At 43.0% G+C, this 24754-nt stretch overlaps 1 protein-coding gene across 3 annotated transcripts in view; it reads right to left on the bottom strand.

Annotated features, from left to right (window-relative positions):
• Window positions 1-24754, bottom strand: part of pax6 (paired box 6) — a 115235-nt gene that overhangs the window by 58759 nt on the left and 31722 nt on the right. The window contains exons 1-2 of one of the 3 annotated variants that reach the window (XM_022250640.2): window positions 19617-20894; window positions 8006-8185 (exon numbers count right to left, since the gene is read on the bottom strand). In XM_022250640.2, coding sequence (XP_022106332.1) covers window positions 8006-8066 — 61 coding nt within the window. In that variant the 5' untranslated portion in view covers window positions 8067-8185; window positions 19617-20894. Of the gene's footprint in view, window positions 1-8005; window positions 8186-19616; window positions 20895-24754 lie in introns of those variants that run through there. The other 2 variants (XM_022250644.2, XM_022250642.2) reach the window with 2 other exon arrangements.

Here is a 24754-nt window from a genome sequence, read left to right as displayed (position 1 = left end):
AAGGAAGATATCAACTGCAACAGTGGAAGAAAATAGTTCTTGAATATAATAAAAGATAACCACAAAAGAGATAATCAACTTGTGACCAGTTATCGTCACCACTTCCTACAGTAGCTGCTCCGTGTTGGCAACACATTATTTTCTGCATTTAGATTCTCTGGTAAAAATACTGGCGATTCACGATAGTGTACCTCCAAGAGTTTGCAACGAGTTGGCCAATCACAATGCGCGATATCTGTCGACCCTATGTGCGTTTGGAAAGGGTCGACAGATTTCGCGAGTGGTGATTGGCCAACGCGTTGCAAACTCTTGGAGGCGCACTGTTGTGAATCGCGAGTATTAAGATAAAGATTAATCATGCAATTTGATAATACACTACAGTCCATACAACCTGTAGCAAGGCAGGGTGGCCGGGCTACTTCAACCTCAAGTTTTTTTGTACTTCATAACTCATTAAATTTCCACACTGAGATGTTGGATTTTAAATTGTTTTCATCCTGACCTTTAAAACGGCAAGAAGAAGGTTAGGAGAAAGGGCGTCCTCAACGGACATATTCTAATACACATTAGACATGCGCAATACAAACACAACCACTGTGGTTTGGCCTCATACGTACGACTGCATATATATCTCCCAGAGGATGATCTTGGCAAGATGGCGGACGGCAATGATCACACGCGGGACGTTTATACTTTGATGCAGCACAGGAAACTGCAACAAGAGCTGGGATTCGCGACTAGGAATTGCTCAGAGTGACATTAATAATACCATTATGAATGATTAGACAACTCGAGACGAATCGACTTGGTCGACCCACTTTTCACACCGTCAGATGTGCTCATCTACAGGCTGTTTAGAGTTCATGCTGGACATGCCTCGATCCCGCCAACGGGATAACTCTTCTATTAAACCACACCACTTGGTTTCAATCAGCAGTTCAATTGTTTAAAACACATGAAACATATAGGATTTTCAATCAAATTTATACAAACTGTTGAAGCGAGTCAGTTCAGTCTTTTTTTTTCAGACTCAGTTTAAAGTAGCGTGTCAAAATGAATTCAGAACGGATGAACATTTCCTAATTCAATACTTCAAAACAGTCATAATTTCATCGTGAAAAAGAAGTAATACGTGAGTTGGCTCATAGGGAAGGTAAATTGTTTTTTGTGTTTTTTCTCCAGATACCGAAGTGCAATCTCCCAATCACTTTTGAGATAAATGTTCATGACTTAGCGGTCGTGGCTGGCTGCAGATAGACATGGAGAATTCGCATCGCGTCCACCGCGCACTGATCAAGAGATTCCTGGTCGCACGCACCCATCTGTCACGACAAAACACATGCCACATGTACAGCAATAAACCGACACTTCAGTCCGACCGGGCAAAAAGTGGTTTAAAAAAATTAATCCATCAAATATAACTTCTTTGATTTGAAACATCAGATTCTAATTAGAAGTAAATAACAGTTTGTCTAGCATAATTGTTTCCCAATATAGTTTAACTTAATTGGCCGATTAAGTAGTTTGATTTTTCTCGTTTTCGACCTATCATCTGCATCACAGTTATAAGGTTCAGTCACGCTACTGAACCTTGAGGGCGCTGTTTAATCACCCCACAGGCTATGGGTTACCCCTGTAGTTCGCCCAGCAGCTGACATACCCTAGAAGCTTGATTTTGATGTCCTTGTAAACAGTGTCATTTGAAATGATACCGAACATTCATAAACTGACAAATGTTTCATGCCCACACTGAAACGTGACCCATATAAACGACCTACAACTGGGCTGTCCTATAAATTTGGGGTTCAATTTCTTCCCTGTCCTTGATACTTCTGACGTATGATTTTGTAGGTTTAGAATACATTCACGAATTCCCAACAGCGATTAATCTCAATGCAAATTATCAGCCAAACAAAAAAGGTTTAAAATCAATTTCAGCTGTTCCTTGTCAAATTACGTAGGTCAGGTGTAACAGGGATAGAAAAATACAGGTAGGTCACACATCAGACCCCAAATTAATGGGTAGACACAATTACATGAGTACCTGGGTACTACAGGGTTAAAGTTGAAGCAAATTTTGTATTATTTGCTATTATGATTATTTAATCTAACTAACCCACAGACCCCAAGTAAGAATGAACTGCCTTAAAATGGTTCAAGTCCGCGGATGATGTCAAAACCCCTCAATACAAGTACCAGCTACACAAGGCACAAAAGCGAGAAATACGTGCATGATTTGAAGTATAATGGACGAACGGTTACTTATAAGGTAGAAATGGATTAATGTTTTTACGGAACTTGAAATTTTCCACAAAACATGGAGATTGCGTCTCATTATTTCGGTATTGGAAATTTCAAGTTATTACCTACTACAGGTCTTAATTGCTACGACAATGGCCTTCTCTTTTTTTTTCTTTCAACTCGGCGGAAGTAAATGTCTAAAGCTGTGGTGGTTAAGAAATTAGAGTGACACACAGTCATTAGATTTTTGAGCAGGCAAGACGAGAACAGAGAAATAGTGCAGGAGACCCGTACTATTCATCCCGCGGTCGGCTCGTCAGTAGCAGTGATGACTCGCCTATGAGCCCCCGAGCAACGCGCCGTTCGCCCCGTGCGATGGCCGCCTCAACACGGCAGGCTCCCCTCAGCTACTCGTGGCGTCGGCACACACCTACAACTGCTGTCATTACCATCATGCTTGGCATCATTGCTCCACAAGGCACTTTCATCTCGCCCCTTCCCTCGTCCAAGACTTTTTTCTCCCTCTTGTCTTAAGCAGTAGTCGGAACCCCCGGGGGTTTTTTGCATTAAAATCTCCCCAACCCGCCGGACCGATGCCTAGGCCAAGCCGAATACGTGTACCAATGTACACACGCAGCCATATTTAGCCCTCCTCTGCGGCTTTTATTTATCTTGGTTGAGTTCGCCTGTACTTTTTCCTCCTTCAGCCTGTGTGTTTGTGCGACCCTGCCAATCGCTATACGCCCTGGCTTAGCCCAATATTCAATAATCGCTCTTCTTATTGGCTGGCCTTGCCTTTGCACGCGAGGAGGGCTGAGCGCGCGCCTCACGAGGCACAAGACGCTACGGGCAAGTACTGCCATTCATGGTCCCCCGCTCGGGAAAATAAGGGAAAAATAGAGCCAGCCTGCATTTTTTTGTCGAGAGCGAATGGGATTTTTCTTGTCACGAACTGGAGATATTTTCAGCTGATTGCGAAGTTTTTTAGGGGGAGGGCGACAGAGAGAAAGCCAGAGTGGACAGCTTGCGGCAGTTGTCTTCATCAAAGATCGCTGATGTCTGAAGAGTGCAAAGGCAAGGTGAACCGGTGAGGACTGGTCAGTTCTGGAGGGGAAGAAAAAAATCATTTCATCCCCCCAACACGACAGATGACAAACTCCTCCAAACTACCCTGAGCCGTGCTAGTCTCTAATGGCGCTGCTCGATGCTTTGTTGATGTCACAAAGTAAAACACAAATCAACATCGTTGCATTAAACGAAACTTCATTCCGGTTTTCTATAAAAGGGTAAAAAATGAGGCGAAGTCTTTATACAAGTTATTTTACACTGTGTAAACCTGGATGATTATACTGAAACATGAAACAAAATCAGTTTCAGTGCATAATTTAAATAGACTTTTAATAATGAAAATAAAATGTTATAATGGCCATATTGCGAGAGCACTTCAAATTGGAAAAGTAGTCGATTCCCTTTCATCTCAGGAAGACGAGTTACTAAATGAGGAAACATTTATTTTGACGAATTATCTAGGGGAGATTTCCGGTCGAAATGTATACAAATAACTGTTTGCTGGCCATCTGGGATAGACCTCATATTTGTCTTCACACAACCCAATGACGACAATGCAACCCAACCTAGAATTCCACTCGCAAAGAACAACAGACCGCACAGAGTCATTGGTGTGTACTTCCTGCGCATGATCGGGGCGTGGTGCCGTGCCTCACACTACTCCGTGAAAGAAACAGAATAGACGATACGCTGCCACGTTTGGTGACGTTCTTTATGAAACTGTAAAGGCAGACGACCATATGCAAGCAAATATCCGAGAAATGATAAGTCAGTTGGAATGGAAAGGTTGGCCTTCTTGACTCTTTTCTGTTTACTTGGACAGTTCGATACGTTAACTCACTGAGGGCAAGACGTGTTCAATCCACGCATTATTTCCGTTCGTTTGGAACCATTCCGTGGCGTTGGTTTTTTATGCTCTCCATTCATACCACCACATTTTCCCGACCACGTGATTGTTACGAAAATGTTCCTACCAGCAAATTTGACCTTTATGACACAACAATGCGCGGCGGTTAAGAAAAATCATGGACTCCAGTCTAATTACTCTATGCTGCAGCAGTTTGCTCTGCAAGGCCTGGTGTAGTTGAAGAGGGCCAGGATGACATATTAACCACGATACGGTGCAAGCAATGCCGTGAATAATTAATCATCATCAAGGGAGCAAGCTCTCAAGACTCATTTTTTTTTGTTTCTGCAAGTCCTCTTTCGCCTCCACACTGACCTCGTTTGCATTATAATTTCCTAGGCACAAGTGTTTTCGTCTCGTGATTCTCATGCGCATGTACACGCACACCTAGCGCTGAATATCATCACTGTGTTACAGTGTATATCAAATTGGAGTTTCCCAAACAAATCTTACAATATTTCAAACAAGTTTCTAATTAACGGACAGATTTTTAATACTACGCCTTCGAAAGAAAACTGAGCATCCTATTCAAACGATCTCAAGAGTATCATGTTTCTTCATGAAATGTACAACGGAAAAGATATATAAGCCCTAGTTTATGCTTTGGCTTTGTACTGTCAATTTTAAGTCACCATGTTCACAATATTAGAAGCTGTGTGGGGAATCATTCGTGTGAGAACTGCTAAATTTAGAAGTTTAGCCAGGACACTGTTGACAAGGAGACAAGGCTGTAGACGGGCCCAACAGTTCTGTGAATAGTGCAAGCCACAGTACACATGAACTATGCCCGCCATTGCCCGAGGTCCAACCACACACAAGCCAATTGCTAGAATTGACCCTACAGCGCTCTACAACGGGACTCCACAAACACTGCGAGTAGATCCCGCGCGCAAAAACGTCTAATCACAGAGCGCTGTACGCCCAACCATACCGCTCGCTGTATGCAAGCTATATAAAAACGCTGTAGGTTGAGGGGAAGGGAGGTTTAGACATCTCCGGGGCAAAAAGGAAGGGAAAAAATGGAAGGAAGGAAAAATACTCTGACGTTTTTTTTTTGTCGACTGGGGTACGCCAAATTGAGTGGAGAGCCGACAGTAAGGTTGTCATGAACTGTACATTTATGGGCATTATGTCACCGTGTGCCTATAGACAGCGTGTGTGTTTTTGCTTCCGCAGGAAATGTGCCGCGCGTGAAAGATTTTTTCCCCTAATTTCACTGTTCAAGGTGTATAAAGGCACATGCACATTTGAAACGATTGTGATCCCAATTTTTTCCCAAAACAAAATTTACTAAAATTCACATCGCATTCCCATATTTCTTGCCAATCGCTGCAGAGAAAAGTCTAATTATTAGTTCGCCCAAAGGAACAAAATTCATCCAATTTTCTGCTAGTGCTCTAGTTACATGAAATATTTCTTCACCAAATCGGTGATTCGCCCGCAAATCATCTGAAATAGATCCAGAAACTACAAATAGCATGCCATCTACCTCAATTCTAAAAAGACGCCTCTGCTTTTAAACGTTTTCTTAAAATCAAGATAGCCACCCCTATCCGTACACAAACTACAATATCTTGATAGAAAAACGTCGATCGAATTAGATGTTAAGAGATTATATTTAATCTGTGCGGTACTTAACTTCAACTATTGGATATTCAAGAGCAAACTGAGTAATAACTCATATAAATCTCTTTAAAGGAACCACATGACTGAGTGCAGTGAAAAAGCACAGGAGTAATACCTGTCAAAGGTTAACCCTAAACTTAATTTATGCCCTTAAACACTCCGGAAACTACAGTCCGAAGCGGGCCAGGCTCGCGTGGATTGGTCATACCCTTTACAAGCAATCCCCACGAACCTAACACCGTTTTAAAGGGGCAGTGTACAGAATCATTGGCAGATTCACCGACTTCAAGTAGAATTCTGCTTGCAGCAGAATAACGTACATAGAGTTTGTTAGAATCGGATCTCTCTGTCCAATGCGTGGGAGGATCCCCCTTACCACAGAGCGCATATCGGAGCAAGAAATCGTGGAAACATATTTCATTGCGATTGAAATTAGTGCGTGAAAACCAATTGGTAAGTGTTATACCAAGCGCTGTCTGCCACTTTTGCCAAAATTATGGTCATTTTCAAAATTAAATTTGCTTTATTTCACAGAAAAAATGACACACATGCTAACGATGGTGGTATTCGCACACCTCATTCAGGGAGTTTCGCCAGGTAAGCGTATTCCTTGGAAGACTTGTTTGACAGCTTTGTAGTTATTACAAAGTTATTACGCTCGCGAGTTATTACGCTCCTTTAACGTTCCCCTTAATAAACCAGAAACACCCCGAGCAGGTCAAATTAAAATTATAATTTCAGCATGATTGTGGGCGCTAATTTCGTGCGGTCTGGAGCCCTCTTTTTTCGTCCTCTACGGGTATGTTTGGCGTGAGGTTTCGAGAGGGAGCAAGGAAGGGGAATATAAGTACCACACAAGTAATCAATGATTGTTGAAGAAGATAGATACCGCTGCAACAGATACAATGATAAGGATTCGACACTGGCAATCAGATATCTAGAGTGATTCCACACTTGACGTTTGGGGCTCACGCCAGGATACCAATGGAGAAAGCAATACGACGTATCTTGATTTGGGTTAATTTTCGGAAATTGTGAAATGGCCGAAGGGGCAAAGATGGTTCTTAGATCAAATGATAATAATCTAAATAAGGGAACTTTTTGCCACCGTTTGATTTTTGAGAGAGCACGAGAAATACTACCCAGTCCTTTTGACATCGACGAGCCATGAGAACAACTGCCTGACAATTATCGAAGGTGACATTTGGACAAATCCTAAGACATTTCGTGAGTTTATGATGGAATCAGGCATTTTAATAGTTTTTGTGAGATATATTTCAGTTTGAAAATTTATATTTCATATTACTTATAATGTGCTCGAAATGTTTATCTACAAACTATTAATTGAACAATTCAAACAAGTAAAACCCTAATTCTTTCTTATTTAAAAGAAAAGGGAAAAAAGGAAAAATGCAGGTAATTATTGCCTTGTAGTAAGCCTGGCAAGGAGAGGCCAAGGTTTACATCACGCTATACGGCTGTTCCATGTACTCTCTCTGTGATATTTCACGCCTCGAACAATAACTAATCACACTAATTAATTACCAAGAGAGGGAAGCATTTTTGCCGCTAGGTAAGGTGTCAGTAATGGAACAATCAAACCTGCTATTGTCTCTGCAAAATCACATCTCATGTCTCAATTACCGGAGTTAACCGCTAGTTCCTGAACCGTAATGCTTGCGAGTAATTGATTCGTTAAGTAACACTGTCAGGCGACAGATGAGCTATAGTAGAGTTGATGTCATTATTTTCACCATCAACGCTTCCAAAACTAAGGGTGTCATCTAGCCGTGAATCTGTTACATAATGCTGCGAAAAGGACCCTGCGGTTTTTTTCCTTTCACAAACTTATCAAAGCTCAAAATTTGGAACTTTGAAAAACGTGAAGAAATTTTCACAGTAACTGGCGGCAATTATTATAGGAGATTGTTAAAAGTCACAATGACATAACATAAACCACTAGAACTGATGTGGAGCGGGAACTAGCAAAAAGAACGAAAGGTAAAACGACGCTGCAAACATTCAGCACTGGAGAAAAAATAAACAAATTCAGCTGAAAGAGCCTTTAGTCCGCCTTTTTACTCAAAATTCTATGTAATCATCACAAAGCGAAGCAAAGACTGCAGACTTTGCCAGTCTGATTAAAGAAAGGCTCAACCTTACCTTTGTGCGTGACACTGTGGTCCGATGGGGATCTAGTAGACGAAATGATTCCTGTCGACATTTGGAGTATCCGTGGTAAACGAAGGCAGATGACAAAGACAATTCCTATGCACTGAGGGAGCGAACTTGGAAGTTTGGCTGTAGCACCGTCGAGTTACCCGAAGATACGGCATTAACAAACTGTTAGACCAGACACACAAAAAGGCAACAATCAAAATGTCGCTTAATTAACATGAAACACACTGCACAGCATAGAAATGAGCTTCAAAAGCTTCGGTTATGTTGCAAGTATAAATACCGATGCCTGAGAATTACTGCAATGAGCTGAAGGACGCTGTTAGTCGATATCCACCCCACCCCCTTCGTGAGGACGGTTTCAGTATTGACAAATTCTAATCTCGTAATACGTAAGGCTTGTGCACCTAATTTACACTGACGACACATTGCAAGTTTGTTAGTCTTTCTTCAAGTACGAAGTGATGTGAAATCCGATAGATGACCGGTGAAGAAGGGCAGTTACTGGCGTTACACGCATTAAGCACAAGGTTTGATAACGTTTGTTGATCCATGCAGGACGTGTTATTATTCCTCCATGGTTGATCCAGCGTAAGTCAGTCAAGATTGTCAAGCCTGAAGAATGGGTGATACCATACCATTGTCTCGCGCTCTCTCCAGAAGACTTATCCGTAGCACTCCAAATGGATTCAACAACAAAAACAAAAACATCCTGACAAAAAAGAAGACTGCTTCCCCTTTTTTGGACTTCGCTCGGCTATTCCAAAGACCATGGCCAGAGAAAGACGGCGCAAAACTGGCAGACAATGGCTGCGAAAGGCCATGCTGTCTGGGAACACAGTAACTATTTTTCATTGCCTAGTTAGCGGTGTATTCAGCTGTCCAAAGACCGGTAACTTCGGCTTAAGTGGTTTGAGCGAACGCCCAATCAAGCAGCATTCACAAATGTAGTGTACGTTTTCAGGATAGTTTGATGGCCGGGTACAATAAACAAAGCCTCACTGAGTAATGTGCTCGGTTGCGCATTTCGACATATCTTCAGCGACTAAGGATACTCCCAAATTTACCTCGTCATACAATGAAGAGTACCCCGCACATGCTTGAAAGTAATTTCTTTGGAATATTTATGGCGAGAAATTCTGTAATCAAATTATGGAGAGTAAACTTACACTTCACTTTTCAGGCGTCTTGTTGTTAGGCGTACAAAAGCATGCCGAAAAATAAATGAAAAAATAAATTTTGGTCAATCTGTACAAGACACTCTGAAAGTAGATTTTACCATTTCAACGACAGCACAGTCAGTTTATCTTCGAAATTGATTGTCTGCTTGTCACTACTCTCTTCTGATCCTTCGGTGAATTTTTCATCTGAATTCACAGACTATTCGCTTTCCACATGGTTGCACAACCATGAAAACTCGACCAACATCGAGACAAATATCTGGTGCACTTATGTAACATGATCTCCAGAAACCTTTTCAACTACATTCAAGAATAATTCAGGTCGTTTGGTTGCGGTGAGCGACGATTCGAGTCGCTAAGTGATTTCAAACCACACAATTCACAATGGTCTCTGACGATCACTAACCTAAACGCAAAAAGACGTTCCACACACTGCATGTGAATAAAGAGAAAAAAAACGAACAGGCAAACAAACGTTCAGCGTAAAGGTTTATAAGCATCTTCGACACTATGTGTGACAGAGTTTGGTCACTAATTAACAACTGTTTTGACACTGTATTGAACGTTTTTAGTGAGTGACTAAGTTAGAGACAGACAGATCGCGACAAGGTCAAAACACCATGTCCACTCTCGAACTAACAGCCAAAGCAGGGACGACATAGCCTCTTACTAAACAAACAGTCAAACAGATAGCTCACAAAGCCAGCAGATAAACAAGTCAACAAAGAAACCATCCCGACAAACAACTTTCTCCGATTAGATTTTATCGACCGGTCTGTGATATCCCATATCACAGGGGTCGACTCGTCTCCTCTCTCTCCTCTCTAAACCAAATCATTCCGCTGAGAGGCATTGCATTACGGCTGGACAATACCCCATCGGAAGTTGTCTGTCACCGGCCCCTTGTTCGGACCCAGCCAGGCCAGATCCGATTTGTAACCCATATTGGCTTAATCTCCCATCCCAGTCAAGCATTCTAGCCCTAAAGTTGACGTACCCACTGCTTGTTCGTTGATGCTTTAATCGCTAAAATAGATAACCAGACAATGACTTGTTATGTCGATTGTTTTGCCACGTAACCTGCCTACGCTTGCCTCATCCAATACCGCAATTTCACTCCCGATTTATGGAAACACAACTGGAGTTGACCGCAGCCCAACATTCCAGTGTGCGTGACACTCGACCTCAGAGTAAAGAAAACAACAAACTCGTCGGCTACAAATTGGTGGGCCATTTTCTACATTTGTAGCAGGTTGACGGGGGAGTTTATCTTCTCCTGGGTACAAACCTGAGTGGCGGTGTACTCTTTCGCGGCAGGGGGGCAGCAACACGAGATGGTTGCCGAATGGCATCACATCTCCACCAGCCGCCTTCGCTAGCTGCCATACAACCGTGTCAAGGCCCGTCCTGCCGCCAGAACTCGGGGCCGCATTTTCCCGACAAGCAGACGACACGGTAACTGGCAACACGGGTGAAATATTCGGTGATGGAAGAAACAAGGGCGACTTGGGTTGGACAAATTATACGTGATGGAGAACACGTGTGTATGTGGGGGGGGGCTTAAAAAGGGAAAGGCAAAGACTAAAGTCTGCTCATCCTGAAAGGGTCCACGCTAATGGAGGAAAACCTCAATGGGTCCCAAACTTTCTCCTTTAGTCATGCATGGCTATCGACAGTACCTTTAATTTCCTCCCGATACCAGAACAGTAACTCCGTTTCACAAACCATCACAATTTTGGGTGAAATAGTACTGAGTAATATGAATGTTTCTCCGAAGCAAGATTAGAAAGAATATTGGTGATACCAGAGTCTCTTGGTACGTTGATAGGCAAGCCATCCCAAGTGAGGTGATTAATGAAGTGGTCTTGTTCACATTTACTGCAAAGTTAATTTTCTGCTCTGGTTCGCTTTCTAATTTGATTTCACCCCGTCTGCACGTACAAACTCATCCGCTTTCCAGTTCTCGCCCTGACAAGAGTTACAGGTGCACCCAAACCCGATCGACTCGATAATGTTAAAAAATGTGTCCTTATCTTCAATTTGAATTTGTTTGGGAAAGATATAAATAGTCATTTAAAAATATTTTGCCAACTTGGTTGTTTATTCTGACGCATCTCATTTCTTAAATTCATTTGGCCAGAAAAGTCTTCAAAACAGCATTTCTTTCATGGATGCTCCGATATCACCTCAGAGGATGCCATTGTTCCGGAAGATTTGATCGTATGTTCTAACAGTTCCTCAAGACACAAAGACATCAGCACTTGCCTGCGCTCATTGCATTATGTTGACTTCAAAATAACACAATCTGCTTTGGCCATGCCGAGGTGCTAAATCGCTCGGAGGGATATCTTGTAGCAGACAGCAATCAACTTCGCTCACGACTCCGAACTTTCCAAAGTGCCAAGGAAGAATCAGCAGGATCTTTTCTGTTCGGTGTCATCGTATTAAGCCAACGTGTTAACTGCCCGTGCGGCCGTGAGGTGTCAAGATAAATAAGAGATTATAAAGTCTGTATTAAAGTGTGAAAATGAAATCTTGCGAGACTGAGCAAGTACAAAAGCTCCAGTATTCTTAAAAGTGGAGTTTCTTTCAGGAAAAAATCTGCAGTATTAGATGCGGATGAAGGCACACTGATTCATTGCTTACAATGTATCTTTGGAAAACAAAAATAAATTCACATACGCACAGATTCATAAATCGCGTTACTTATCTAATTCAATGTTGAGTTTACTGAGGTTGAGGTAAATACTGTAAAATTTCTAAAAGGTTCGTCTCATATGTACAAGAGCGACATTTGCTTTCATGGTTCCGGAACACGGTATGGAACCAAAGTGGACTCACAAGACCAAGAGACAAACGATACGACGGAACTGGGTTAGATTTGTCGTCACAGGTTGATACCAGCGATAAGATTGCTTCAAAGTGTCAGAGCACCACCACTCCAATTCCAAAGTCCAAGAATTAAACCAGTTGTTGGCTGATCTTTCGTGTAATCCACCCGCCGTACGGCACGGGTCAAGCTCCCCCTGCCTCCACGGCTAATCCCCTCTCCAAGGCAGATCAAATTCCCAATGTTTTCTAGACAAATACAGCCTTGTTTTTTAGGAAGGGGCTGCCATTTTCTTTTTAATTAAGGGTCTTCTTGTCGATGTCAGCACGCCTTGTTGCTGGTAGGTGAACATTTCGGGCATCGCTTGTTGGCTTGTGTTTTTTATAGCAAGTACACCGTTCTGCTTCTGACTGGCAGGGCTGACAAGCCGGTCAGAGTGATTTATGACAACTTGATGAGTTTTCTCCCGTTCATTCGGGCCAGCTTTGCAAAATGCTGGCTGGCATTCTCTTTGTTAGAATTTTGAAACGGAAAACACTTTGGAATTAAATGTTATTCCGAGGATTCTAGAAAGATATTCACCGAGCACGTCACAAAGCAGACAAAAAACCCATGGTTTTTTCATTTTAATATTCCCTCATAAGCTGTGATACATTTCGTTTCGTTGACATAGCTTCGCACTTCAGCTTGACTTTCGTTCGATGTATACCAGCATGACCGCGAAGTAGTACCACTCCAAATACACTTGAAAAGGTCACGCCGTATCATAGGATAAGGTCAAGAAAGCGAACAATGAAAACTCGCAACCGATTTCATGGCAATAGACCACAAGCATTGCATATTGCTGTTTCATTTGGTCGTTGATCGATTCTTATGTGTTTACTGGGTCTGCAGATGAGTACTGTTGTTTCACAACGACGTTAATTCGCTACACGCAGTTCAGTTCCATATTCTTGCACAAAGAAAGCTGCTTGGTCAAACCTACCCGTGCTCAAGAAGTCGAAAGTACAGAATCCATTCAATGAAAGGAGAAAAACCCACAGCCTATCGTTAATCCTGTTCCACGGTGGTGAAATAACCTTTCTGAGCACTTTCAAGAGCGCATTGTTCATGGGAGCCACGTCTTAACCCTGAGCTCCTGCATGTGCTAAATACTAAGGGAGGGAATGGACGGGAACATAGCCCCCATGCTGATATGTATTTGCGTTTTGTACTCTTTGCCATTTCGGGGGTTGCAAGCTTGCCTGAGGCAGCCGTGGTTGTCTGAATGCAAACATGGCAGCTGCTGCAACACAAGGTCGTGGAGACAACATCAATGAAGCTAGTCATGTTCTCAAGCAAGACAGAACCCCTTACCTTTAAACTCAACAAACTCGACTACTGTTTTGTAAGAATCTACGAAATTACTGAAGTACCAGTTCAACAAGCTATCACCGAGTTAGCAGAGCGGGAGAGATCGTTTCCCTATCAATAAAACGAAATATATATGTTGGAATTTTTCTTTGGAACGAATACGCAAAGACTTTCGCTCTCCCGGTGAAAATCGACCCCACCACCGCAGTCGACGAGGATTTTGTTCAGCTTGAACGTCTTCATTTAAATGGAACCTAACCTGTTTAAGTTTATGACAGGCTTGGCTTAGTAGCTGTCTTGTCCATTCAGCACAGGTCAAATGAGGTAAAGGCTTCCTTTATTAAGGTGTTTATTCGTTACATTCATGCGCGAGGAAGCGCATCGGTCGATATTTCTACTGAAATTTACCACACGACTTAACGAGTGGTTGTGACACCTAAACCCCATCAACGACTCAGCGTATCGCGGTCAGCTAGTCTCAAGTGAAGTTCTAATTATAATTTTTGATATGTGGCAGCTCGATAGTTCTGGGAATTTTTTCATCATCTGGAAGAAGACAATAGGAACTCAAGGTGTCAAATTGAGATGTCTGTCTTCGTCTTCGTGTCAACCAAGACTTCCGGCAAAGTACTCTACATGGCTAAAAAATAAGAAGTAAGTTCAGTCTGACAGAAATGTGACTTCGACCTCCAAGGTAAAAGCAAACATGTTTTTGATATCAGACGGGATCCGCAGTGGTTTTTAGGTAAAAACTCAAGTATTTCAACAGCATAGTCAAACAGAAAATATCAGGAAATTCAGAGGCAAGACAAAACTCGGCCATGGAACTCAGTGGGTTTCTTGCCTCCACTAAGGTCCGACCGTGGCCTGACCACTGGCCGGAAAACTTCCTCCGGCCCTACTTCTTATCCCCCCCCACAACCTGTCAGTCACGCGATGAAGAGGGAACAACAGCAGGGGGTCCAGTCACCGCAGCGGAGGTTGCGCTAAACCAACAAGCCGTTGATTTGCGTTGATTTACGGCCGGCTATTCGCGATGTTAGCACCTTATTACCAAAGGCGGGCCCGGAGTGGTTAAGGTTTGCGCGTTGAACAATGTCGAGGAGCGTGAATTGTATGGGCTTGAGAGATGACCGTTTGTCAGAGAACTGACAGCAATGATTGATGAATTCTTGGTAAGGATGTGATTGCATAATGAGGTTTGCCTTGACTAAACCGTGGAACTGAACTGAACCCAACTGGACCGAGCCGGGTAGGTACGGTGGTTGCATGGTGCAAAGTTACTGGAGTCCAGTTGTATCATGAAAGTCAAAAACAAACAGGTAAACAATTACATTGATGGATATGATGCAACTTGTTAACAATTTAGATTGAAAAAAAAATTATCGTGTCGAGCTCCGCAGCGGGCAAAACACACCGAAATTCCTCATTTCAAGACTTCTGTAACTGAGATTCGAAAACAAGACCCAATCTTTGCTGTTGGTATCTACCCAGAGTTGCAACCTTCGTTGCAAGGGGACGGAGCTGACCAAGTATAAACATTTCTAAAACTACTTTGCGTAGAATTCGGTTCATGGCAGTCTTTGTATTCTAGCGAGCAAGTATCCCTGCTTTCAGATGTCTCGCCCACCATCATAACCATTTCGAGTAAATGAATGCTGAGAAAGAGGCTACATAGAGTACACAGAATACACCTGTTGTCGGGCCGATCTAAATTCATCCCAGCACAGCACCATACCCACTCAACAGTTCCACACAGCTATAACAGTCAGTCCACGGTGGGGAAGAGCATTCTCTTCCAGCTCAGTAGGCACGCGGTGCACAAATGTTATTACATACGGTACGTTGGGGACGATGTCTGGCCTATCTAATCCAATGCTAAACAAGCCATGATAGGTTTACGGTGGTGGAACATGGTGCACATTGTATTAAGAATGGTAGGGCAATTATGCAGGTATGAAGGTAACGTGGAAAAGAAAATTAAAAACAACATCATTAACAGGGATCAAAAAGATAGACGATGAATAACTGCAATGCTGACATCTTTTAATTACAACGACAACGATCGAAAAAGAGCTACAGAAAAATAGAAGTCTGCTGAACACTTTATAATTGTGAAGGTAATTATGAAGGTAACTGTACAAATAACCTAAGAAACAAAATTCAACAAGATTACAAACACATCGAAAACAACTGATCAAGAGTTTCAGCATCCAATGAATCAATTGCACATCGATATCTCTACCTTGGTCCGAACGATGTCAACCTCTAAACTTTTCAAAAACAGGAACCAAATCTACAAATCTTTACAAAAACTATCGCGACAATATAAACATTTCACGAGGGAATCCACAGTTTTCAACGGCCGTTGACTTCAACAGTGCCAAGTCAGCAATGTATACCGGACTTTTGGCCCGATGGTAATTCCATGCTCTTGGCCGGTCAGCAAATCGAGATTGAGCAGAACTATAGAGATTGTCCAGTCAAGCAACACTGTTAGAGAGTAAAACAATCAATATCGATCAAAACTATCATGAAAGGCAACGATATCAAGAAAAAGAAAAATCATGAGACCCGATCTGTTGTTGGCTTTTGACGGACACAAAATGGTCAAGGCTGGTATCCAAAGGGTGCTGTTTCAATCAACAACTTGAAATTTCCTCCGACATTGCATCAAAGGATCGATTCTTTTGAGCATCAAACAATCTACAACATTCAAGTTTTGTATTCACCCTACCTTAAAAAAGAGAGAGAGAAGGTGAATGCTAAAATCCAAACGACCCCAAGTAACATGACGGAGCCATTCAGCGCAGTCACAATCACACCAAATTGAACCCAGGCCATTCACGAGCGTCAACAAGGCGTTTAGGAGAAGTGTGTTCAGGGTATTGCTGCGCGCCGCGAGGATACGGTTTGGTCTAAACGGATTAAATCGGCCATTGCAGGAGTCAAGTATTTGACTTCGCTTCAACTGTGCATGAGTATCCTTTACAGACGAACCCACAATCTGGTCAAGCGATGACGCAGTGTGGACGTAAGACAAGAACACATACTCAAATAAAACAACCAGATTTACAAGCTTTCTCACAACCATCACAACTATGGATGTTGCCTTCAGTTTTCAATGATAAACTACAGTATATCGCGGATGCGATTAATCACAAATAAGACGATCGATTAAGATGACAATGACAAGGTCGTTTGTGGATTTTTGCGTCCATAAGTCCAGTGCAGTCACATCTATAAAGGAAGACATCACATGTCAACACTTAACAGCACCTTTTGATGACAGTATCGATTTTCCTCAACGTGAATGTGCTTTTGATACCGTGTATTTTTCTCATGTGACCGATACTTCCACAAGAAAACTATTTACAGTTTGAACATAAACGGGCAACCGCACTCAACACTTCGCACGTCGTTTGTCACAATGTCAACTGCCTCACCTAGGTAAATCATAAAAATGACCCCAAAAGACTACGCGATCAGCACAAGTTCAGCTCGATGGACGATAAAACATTGACAGTTTGGTTGTACTCTTCTCTCTGATCTCGGGTTTGAAATAACATGATCGCAAAACAAATTCATCCGGCAAAAGGTTGATGGGTGACCTCCAGAAGTCTTTTATTTTGTCTCTATGGTATATAATCTTATCCTCGGTTTTCACCGGGGACTGATTCTCGCATAATGAAACTATTTTGCTCCTTACGGCCCAATACGTCTTGCTAATCTTATGAAGTACTTTGAACAATTCAACAAACAGGGTTAGTTGTCATGACTTTACTCATAACTGGTCTCAGAATGTGCTCCCTAAATTTACGGAAACCCTGCCCAGAGCCTCGCGTAAAAACTGCTCCTATTAAAAATTACCCTTATTTGCAGCTTTTATCTGTGTTCAGATACAACTTCCACTTTGTGTATTTGTGCAACCCATCAAGAAATGTAGAGAACCCAAGATAAGCTGTCATTTAACAAGCTTGTGGTTCGTGGACATATTGACTTTATCCCTACTCATCCCTACAACTAGCTACCGTGATGGCTACCCTCTCAGCCGGATTAGAAGACCAATATTGAGTTTGCTAAACCGGTCAGTAAATACCATCTCGGGAACACTGTCCATTGTCCGGAGAGTCCGGCCAACAATGACCAAAGACAAACCCTTTGGCCCCCTGGACAAACGCCAGACGACCGCGGGACGATTGGGCCTTTGATTCGGTATGGATCGCCGTTCTAGTTGAGCCCGCACGTTTCGCCTGGGTTCGCGACGGCAAACTTTAACGCAACTCGCCAGGCGAAATAGTGAAAAGCTCTGGTAGACATGTAAAGCCATCCCTTTGGCGCATGCATGCTGTGCATGTCCCACGCAACTTCGACACATCTTGCATCGACAGATAAGAAGGAATTCGCCTTGTTTATTTGTAGACCGCGGTTCAAGCATGGGTCCACAGATAAAGACAAGCTTTGTAGGGAAGCTAGCTTTTAAAATATTCCCAGTTTAATTGCTGATTACAGAAAGTGTTCACTCCTTCTAGACGGATGACACTGTTATTGCTGTCATTTTATGTCACGAATATATCCGTCATTGATACCAAAGCCTTCGTCGGACAAATCACATCTTTAATCTATGACATGGGATAAACACGTTAGTTAGGTAATAATTCGACGTTCCGCGTCTTACTTGCTCTTCTCTGAGACTGGTATTTCCCATTTTAAGCTGATTTTTGGGCTATACCATCATTTTGGAAATGCCTTCAATGAGGCAAGGAACATAGCCTCCATTCCAGCAAGTAATAATCAGAAATGAATTCACAATCACACTAGAAGAAATGGAGAACTGTATCCTCCCAAGCGTAAACAAAACAGGGCAAGTTTCCTAACAAGTGACCGCTTACCACAAATATTCTTCTTCAAGAGATCCAGGCTCGATATTCATGGTAACTCGAACCGAGCTGCGGTGCATTATTTCAATCCAGCATGCATAAAATGACCCCCATGTTGGGGGATTTACACGAGTAATAAAATTCCAGGCCAATGCACAAAGACTTACCCGCTTTCCCACGTGGTGTCGAGTTGGAATATTTAATTGACGCTTGGACAATTCAAGGGTGTTGCTCCTTGAATGTTCGACAACACCGGCAAAACAATTCATTTGGATTGCCTTCAAGAGACAAAACTTATGTTGTTTTGGTCATTTTTGAAAACGTCCCAACACAGAAAGGGGAAAAATTCCTTAAAGTAAAATCTCTGCACGGCTTACAATACATGAAATTTAAGGAGCTGCCCGTCATATAATTCTCAAAAACTTTTTGACTCGGATTTCATGAACAATTGCTATCATCATTAAATCATGAACTCTAAGGGTATTGTTCTTTTTTCCCATCTTTTAAAGAAAAGAATACAAGAGAACATTTGGATATATCTCATTTGGATTGTCAAGGTGACAGTCAATTCTTTATGTTCTGATTGCCTAGCTATGCAATTTAACCTTTTTGGAATACACTTGAAAAAAAGTTAAGGTCGACAGCAATTCAGATCATGAGTATTTCTATAAATCCTCGGGGCTGTATCGTCAACTCGTAGGAATTCGTTGGCCGATGTATCTACACGATACAGAGCCAGAACCAAGCCCTAAAATCCACGATGTCCACGCGGTTTATAGTAAAATGAGCAGGCGATATATTTCTCTGATTTTAAATAACCGGACCGAAGGTGGACATGTTGGAGGTCCGATATGTTCAAAGAACAAATCGAAGTGTACTTATATAGTCTCACCAAGAACACAATGAAAACAGAGCAGCGATACTCTCACAGTTTACACGGACAAATAAAAACTGCTTTTATCGATCAACACCTGATTATAGATTATCATCAAGTGGTCATAAATTAATGACAATGCTGATTTGCCATGCCCTAAGTCTTACATTTCATTGAAAACAAAAGCAAAGGGAAAAATAATGTTTTAATGTAGGATTTAGCAGGAATGGTTTTCTTTGCTCTCCCGGAGTTTTTGTCTTTGGATCTAATCCACAAAACGGAAAGTGGAAACAGGCCTCCTCGTCGATATTTTTGAGTGAGACATGTGGTTCCGGTTACCAGGTTACACGAAATCAGGAAATGGCAATGGTGTTTGGTTGTATAATTTACCCAGTTAACGTGAAAAAGTTAGTGAATGCCAAGTCACTTGGTCTGTAATTCATTAGAGCTATCACAGCCTGATTAGATTGTGACTCACCGTGCAAGTAAAAAGCACCGTGATTCCACTGGAACCTGACGGGTGTTTTGGTCCAAACGTCCCGGTTGGTTTTTGGGTGGCGATAAGCCTCTGCTGTTGACGCTGTTCCGCTTGGTCGGAAGTAATTCCAGTAATCTACTCTTGGTGACTGTGCCCGTTATATTGTGCGGTCAGTCAGTTGAAAGAGAAGAAGCAGTGAATGCAGTGTTCACTCTGCGATCGACACGAGACGGGGGTAGGGGATTTGCAGTCGATGTACAGCAGGCATGGAGGTGGATGAAATTGTCTTCAATAAGTTCTGGTGACCGGAAGACTGACCACAGCCTCGAGTTCGGTCCAATCAATGTCCAATTGCTGTCGATTATACCGCGGGAAAACCCTCCCTCGCTCCGAGCGCAAGTACCGATGACGCAGCCCGGGCCGGCGAGGCTGACAGTCCCCGTGCGCCGCCCGATGATGAAGGCACGGTGGGCCGGGTAGAGCGCTGAGCCTCGGGGGGGCAAGCTTGATGGAACAGCCCGCTAAACACACCAAGCTGTCCAGATTCGACTCAGCCAGGATCGCTAGATCCTAGCCCCCGTCTGCTTCCCGTGACAGACTCCTTAAGACCCGCCCAGGTAATTTTCTCGGAGCAAAACTCGCCGTAATTAAATCGGTGTACCTTTCGGCAACGGTTGAGTCAAAAAGACATTGGAGCTTGAGACCCCCAGAAATCTCTTGGAGATTTTTTTCCCAGAGTGATGGTGGCTAGCTGTCAGGGTCTCAAGTTGCCAGTTGCTAGTTGGTTACAGATGTTTCAGTCTGTTTGTTGGGTTGTGGTGAAACTCGAGTGGCTACAGCGGTGAGACAGTCTCTAAAGACAGTGAGATCTCTCGGCAGTCAGCCAGCCAACCAACCAACAACGGAGACTTATTTCGAGTCAGGCCGTGAATAGGCCAAAGAAAATAAGATGAGACGAAACACTACAAGGGAGTTTTTGTGTACGGTTGGATGACATGAGCAGTCACTGACCGATTAATACGTTGTGGCCGGTCGAATTCCAGCGGACATTGGACACGGGCCCTGTTCACTGAAGCGAAGAACACACGGTGGTTCTACGGCGCATGCAGTGTTTTGGCTCCCGAAAAAACTTGACGTGAAACCAAGGTCTTTAACTACCGGAGACTCTACTGCTCCATACATTCGCTCTCCTGAGGAAACAACCTTCTTTGCACTTTTCTTGTCCGGTTCGAACCATTCATAGCATTTCCCTACTCGCTTTTGTTATTCCAAGAGCACAGCGGTAGTGACAGTAGTTTATTATAGAAGCTCTCACATGGACCTGCAGTATTCGATATTGATTCGGTTATGCACACGGTAAGACAGGGTACCCGACTCATGTCACAGACCTTGCCGTGAAACAAGGGATCTTGCGTATCAATTATTCATAGCGTGGGCGGGGCTTCGAGTTGGTCAACTCTTCCTTAATATACACAAAGGCTCTGGGAAGCTATCCTTTGATTGTATCCAGGGGGTACCGGACCCAAATACCTGCTGCCCCTCACATCACAGGACCTGACGCCGTAGAACTAGGACACAAACTTTTCTCACGTGTTCCTTTCTCTCAATTGTGATTCTAACTGAAGACAAAGTAGCTGCACTCTTCACACCAAAGCACGGTCACATAACTCATTAGCTTCCAGACCCATGGGATTGTAGCGACAGAAGACAGTTTGTCTCCGGGATTTTGGGATACAGTTTTTTTTTTGGGGGGGGAAGACATACTCGCTTTACAAGACACAACTTGTGAGACGAGTCTCAAAATAACTAGATGTGACGACACGGTACAAGATAACACTAAAAGCGATTTCTGATATCAAATTAAAATAACACAAACCATCTCCAAACTGTATGCATTACTTTTTAAAATGATACCTGTCTGCTCCATCCAGCATCCCCATTTTTCCGACCCTAGCCCCATCTATAATAAATGGCTTACCCGTGTTGTGAGTAAGCAAACGCTTGAAGAAGCGCGCGCAATCATAAATGACATGAATTGGTGAAGACATTTCGGGCTCAAAATTGACACGGCCGGTAAACCAAGGCGTCTCTGTATACGTGAAGCGTGCACATATGCGATGAGGAAACGGGGCATGACGATGGGACTGGCTGGGCATGGACCTGTATAGTAGGCCGCCATCTTGATTTGGATTCACAATGAGGTGACTCTGGATTCAAAATGAGTGCTCCTGGGAAAAAAGGCCTTGGAATATGAGGCCCACATGGCGCGCTCGGGGTATACCCCCAAAAGCGTTTAAAATAAAATGTAATTCAAATTAAAGCACACTTGTGGATAGACAGTTGCTGTTGGCATTTCACTCTAACACCGACGACGAAACTGGAGGAGATTAGAAATCCAATCTCTTACCTGTCATAAATTGGCGGAAAAAGTAACACAACATCCATGACGGCTCACTGGTAAATGAGCAGCTCGCTGAAAAAATTCAGGAGCAGGATTTTCACATTAACAACTTTACCTTTTCTCCTAATTTCACTATGGTTCTTCAAAGTTTTTTTCTACCGTGTTTCGAGCAGTTATGCCACTCGTGATTGCCACGAGCAATTTAACCTCTCTAGATATACCCTTCCCCAAACTCCCATCAATCCTTACCTACCGACCCCCCAAAAAACAACACAGAAAACCCTCCCCATCTGCAAGAGAGCTGGCGTCGTTAGAACAACACGGAACCAGGGGCTCGAAAGCAACACAGGGGAAATTAAGTCGCCTTTTTTCACCCGCACTACCGGGAGCCGATCGAGCGAGTCCGGGAGCCTGCGGTCCTGGCTGGGCAACGGCAAAGTAGCGCCCCAGGGAAAAAGGTTGGACCGTTGGGACGCACTCGCGGCTAGCGCTGCCGTATACCAGCAACTCGCTCAGGCCACTAGCCCGATGAGACGATTGCCAAATTTGATGGCCCTAATTTTTTTGTCCTCAGTCCGTGGGGACTTGGCAAGATTCAGACAGGGATAAGGAAATGGCGAAGATAGAGGGATGTGATATGTAGTCATCCTACGAGAACTGATGAGACAATTTATGTGGATGCAGGAACTTTGGTTAGTAGGGATTGGAATCATTATCCCTGCGTACTCTGTTTTTCGATAAAACAAAGTCCAGCCACCTTGGTGAGTAAAACTCTCAGTTTTCAGAGCGATGGTTTTTGATGGACGTATCCAATCGAAGCAGATCAAGTTGCATTACCGGAGATGACCACTCACGTGTAGCACATGTCCCCACATTTCAGTTGTTGAGAGAAGAATTAGAGAAACTCCACTGTGAAATTCAACTTTAAACATTAAATAAAACAGTTACCTTTCGTGGAATCGCACCGTCCACCATTGCACTGGATGTGGCAAACTCGACCACCCCGAACGGGGCAGATGGCAAGTTTTTGTTCGTATGTGGTCCGGAAAGAGACAATTCACACCCTTTCCTGCGAAGTTCCCCCCGGAGGTTGGGCCAACCTCTACCCAAAAAGTCTTCACACCCTAGCCGCAAAGACAACAGCGGACCTGTTATATAATCAGTCTTAGTGAAAAGACACAGTGTTGAAACGGGTTGAGTTTCTTAACAGTTTGACCCAACAAAATGAAGCATAATAAACATTGTTCAAAATAGACAAGAGTTGGTCATCTATAAACACTTTTATCACACGCCTTAAGAAATGAGGACGAATCTGTCAATCACATAACCTATCCTCACAGTGACCATGATCACGAACCATATACACGCTGTTACATGCTTTCCAAGCCTAGCTATATTCACCCTTTCTATCTCCATCAACTGCATACAAATTCCCCCAAATTTCGGGCTTTACCAACTCTCTTGTACACGTAGATGTGCAAATGAACAGTTCCTATTTGCGAATGCTTAAAAAAAATTCAATGTACCTTGATTTTTTTTTAGTTGAAAGGAACATTGCACTTTTCAAACACTGCGGTCGCACTTTGAATTCTTTCAAAAGTTGTCTGTCAACTTTCAAACTAGGGTAGGTAGGTTTGGTTCCCCACAAATATAACTAGAAACCGATGATGTTCTTTTGAAATGAAAAAACATTCTCTTCGTTTGTATTAAAATTTGGGGCCCTCAGTCTCTGGAGATTACTCTCCTTTATACTTCCCAAAATAGCCGCGGTGTTTCAAAGACCCCCCTTTCATGGCAATTCAGGCTGTGACAAATGATTTCATATTGAAATGTTTGGAAACAGCGTCGATCTTGATTAATCAATCGATTGACCACAGCTTTACAAATTGCTCTGTAGATGACCGAACCACTTGTTGAATTGAGTTCCTTCCTCTTTGACTGCATCATGGAAGCAAAGTGACCATCGGAAAGGTTAGACACCGACATAGGCCGGAGGGTGGGATTAACGGGGAGTGGACAGCGGTTGACGCTAACCCCCACTGGTCAAGCCAACCAAGTCAATGACTATTCACTGCATGAGTTCCCATCGAGATTGCCTACAATGACAACTTGCCGCACATTCATGTTACTTCAGCTTTCGTACCAGTGTTGTTGACTTGGACTCGAGTCGGCCTTGAGACTTGACTTGGAAAAAATGACTTAGTTACAACACTGTTTCGCACTGCCTGCAGAGATGCCCAACAAGACCCGACCAAGAGAGGTACATCCACGTTCTCCAAGAAATTGACTTGACCTGAATCTGAAAGGTCATTTTTGGAAATTTCGAATAAAGTCAGTTGGTTCCATGCTTGAGCCGTATTACACTACTAGTGAAAAATGAGTCAAGGTGGAGATAATACATGCAACAGTCGTCCGCTGCTCCAGACGTAGTTTAATTTCAACGAAGATGTGTCGTATGACAGGCACAGCGAGTCTGCGAATCAAGGTTTCCTTTTGAAGGTAATTCTGTTTTTAATCAAAAGACTAACAGTGAGTGGGAATTATACTAAAATGCTACCTCAAAAAACGAAGGACTTGAAAAGAGGTGCAAGGTTAAAATTCTTCAAAATCTCTTAGATGTAAATCCTTTTTTGCCATTCATGATGCTCAATGCACGAATTTGGACGCCCGATAATTTTGACCGCCATATGAGCCGAAGTTGACCATTAAGGACAAGCACATGCTGCATTGTGTATGT

The sequence above is a fragment of the Acanthaster planci genome, linkage group LG20 (assembly GCF_054643075.1).
Source record: "Acanthaster planci isolate LZ-2023a linkage group LG20, COTS_SCS, whole genome shotgun sequence".
NCBI classification, from domain to species: Eukaryota; Metazoa; Echinodermata; class Asteroidea; order Valvatida; family Acanthasteridae; genus Acanthaster; species Acanthaster planci.
Note: the sequence above shows the minus strand (reverse complement) of the source record. Positions and strands in the feature narration are given on the sequence as shown.